The sequence below is a fragment of the Rhagoletis pomonella genome, unplaced genomic scaffold (genome assembly GCF_013731165.1).
Source record: "Rhagoletis pomonella isolate Grant_MI unplaced genomic scaffold, Rhpom_1.0 Rhpom_scaffold_00004, whole genome shotgun sequence".
NCBI classification, from domain to species: Eukaryota; Metazoa; Arthropoda; class Insecta; order Diptera; family Tephritidae; genus Rhagoletis; species Rhagoletis pomonella.
Window position 1 is genome coordinate 23,963,967 of NW_023458558.1, and position 2,659 is coordinate 23,966,625.

At 42.3% G+C, this 2,659-nt stretch overlaps 1 protein-coding gene across 1 annotated transcript; it reads right to left on the reverse strand.

Moving 5' to 3' along the window:
• Nucleotides 1-918: 918 nt before the first annotated feature.
• Nucleotides 919-2,225, reverse strand: LOC118737303. Its single transcript, XM_036467718.1, has 2 exons — nt 1,374-2,225; nt 919-1,300 (listed from the first exon to the last, which is right to left on the reverse strand). Exons 1-2 carry the CDS (start codon nt 2,212-2,214, stop codon nt 1,074-1,076), a joined length of 1,068 nt encoding a protein of 355 aa, XP_036323611.1. The 5' UTR covers nt 2,215-2,225; the 3' UTR covers nt 919-1,073.
• Between the last annotated feature and the right edge of the window lie 434 nt (nt 2,226-2,659).

A 2,659-nucleotide genomic window follows, 5' to 3' on the forward strand; every position in this document is an offset into this window, starting at 1 on the left:
AGATGTCTTATGACGTGTCTAGGCAAAGGCTCTGCGGCAATTAGGGTCTGTTCGGGTACCAACGTCTAAGGCATCCTACTAGGAATTTCGTACATACTATTATATTGTGCTCCTTGACAGGATGCATTTGAGGCTCGTCATGTAGGTGGTGCTGTAGCGACATCAGAAGGGATCCGGTGACCGTCCGGACTGCCGTGTTTTTTTTTTTTTAATCTGCAGCTTTGTCCATTGCATCCTGTTAGTCCCCGGGCGCTGCATAATTTAGAACCGGCTGGCCAATTACCTTATATGTTGCCGACAATGTTCCTTTGTCTTTGCCCCAGGTGTTGCCGGCTAGCGACTGAAGGCTTTGAAGATTCTACGGAGGATTTACAAGCTGTGTAACGAAGGCGAATACCGTCGACAAGTGAAGGATGAGCTTTATAGGCCTTACAATAGTATTGACATAGTGCAGCGTAATCAAATAAAGTGGCTCTGCATGCTTGCACATCTATAAATTTATACCAAGGCTCCAGCCCTAAAAGTATGCAACGCGATATCTGCTGATGGTAGCAAGTTTAGTTGATGGCACTTTTGTGATGGTAAGTCCAGAAAAGGAGAACTTGATTTCACTGGGCATTTCCAATTGACGTCAGTTGACACAGAAGAAAAACGAACGGCATACTTAATTAGCCTCGGCCAGCGCCAAAAAAGAAGAGTAGGATTTTAACAAACCGAATATAAAGCAAACTATCAGCCCTATCCTGAACAGAAACTCCCTGGGAGCTTTCTCTTTTTCCCCTTTCCTCCTATCATGAATGAAAATTCCCTGAGGATTTTTCTTTTAAATGGCGGAGTTGAGCTGCCAAAAAAGTGTCAAACAGCTCTTTCAAAGTTCCAATTTCCTCCTGCCTTATTTTCAGGAAAATGCTACTCACTGGGATTTATTAATTGGAAGATTTCTTTCTCTGGAGAAACGAATTCCCGGAGAACAAACACCCCGGGAGTATTCAGAATTGGGCTGTATATAACTTTCTTGCACTAAAATCAAGATTTATTTACAAGCAAAAGTGTAAATTTGAATTTATTTATTATCAAAGCGTGTAACCACCTTGGTCCGCCCAGTGTACGCGTCGACTTTCGAGGTAGTCTAGGCTCTCTTTGATCTTTCGGCGTTCTTCATCCATTACTGCCAAACGTTTGTATTTCTGTATAACATAGCAGCAGCTGAACATGAGTGCAACCTGAAAGATTAGCCAGAAAATCAGTAGAGCGATGAGAAGGCTTTGATTCAAGCAAAAGTTGTCCAATTGCATGTGATCTAAATCAACGAAATAAAAAGAAAAACGAAAAATTCAATTTTAATAGAATACCGACTGTCAGTAGGCACATACCAATGCCCGCAATCAGTAAGACGCCACGCTCGCCATAAATAAAGCTATTACTGCTGACCTGATCAGGACCACGCACGTGTAAATTATAGTTCAGTGGAAGTATGCCCAAATCTTGCATCGACATATTGTCAGTCTTTGAGTCACGCGTCAAATTCATCTCTTCAAGCTGTTCTTGGGGCACATCCATCACCGTCGATATGTAAACGGGGTTTTGAACCTTAAAACGATCCGAGAGTGGAGACTCTGGCTCCTCTTCCCTAATTGGTGGCCGGATCTGGCGGCGTTTTCGTGTAGCAGAACTTACAAGATTAGCTGTAGCGCTGCTATAGCTGTCATCCTTGCTGGGGCTCGTGCTAACACCACCACCACCACCACCACCACCACCACTACCATATGGATAACAATTATCTCCGAGGCAGCGTTGTTTACAAAAACGTATATTCACATCGAAGTTCACTAACGAAGATCCGGCAAATTTGAAGGCGTGAAAACGTGCTCTTAACATATTTTGTGTAGTTGAGTGTTTACGCTCCAATGCGGGAAATACCGTGACATCAATGGGGCAGCCACGTTCATCGATGAGTTGCACGAAATTTTGATTGTCCTGTGTTTTGGCAATCAGCGAAGTCGCGCGAAAGTCGGGCAATGGTGGCAGTGCATAGTTAACCAACTCTTGCTGGTGTGGTGAGTATTCAGCAATGATTTGTAGTTCTAGATTTTGTCCAATTTGCACATCATTCGTTTCGTGTTGATGCGACAGATCGACAATTTGTAGTGTGACTTTCGGTAGGAGTGGCACATCCGTGCTATTGAATAGCAGTGAGCCCTCGTTGGGTAGCATGCTGTGTGAAGGTGGAGATGTAAAGAAGAATTAAGACTTGTTGGCACAAATTTATTCTATTAATTATAACTTTTCGCGACAAAAAACATGTTTGTATACAGGGTGTCCACCGCTTTTTAAATGAACGAAAATATTTTTTATTGGAAAACGAAATAATGTGTATCACCAAGTCGGCGATGCTCTCTCTATCTTTTGGTCGTATTATCGACTTCGGGTTTCGACCGGAAGTAGGTTTAACTGACCAGAAGTATTTCGGTTTTTATTACAGATTCGGAATCTGCGGAAAAAATACATTACCTTTGTAGGAAATTTTTTTCTATAAGGGATTTCCGTTTAAAATAATGGAGCTCCAGCCTATTTGAACTACTTTCGGTCGAAACCGAAAGTCGGTAATACTTATTTCTTCGTTTTCCAATAAAAAAACATTTTCGTCCAGGACTAGTTG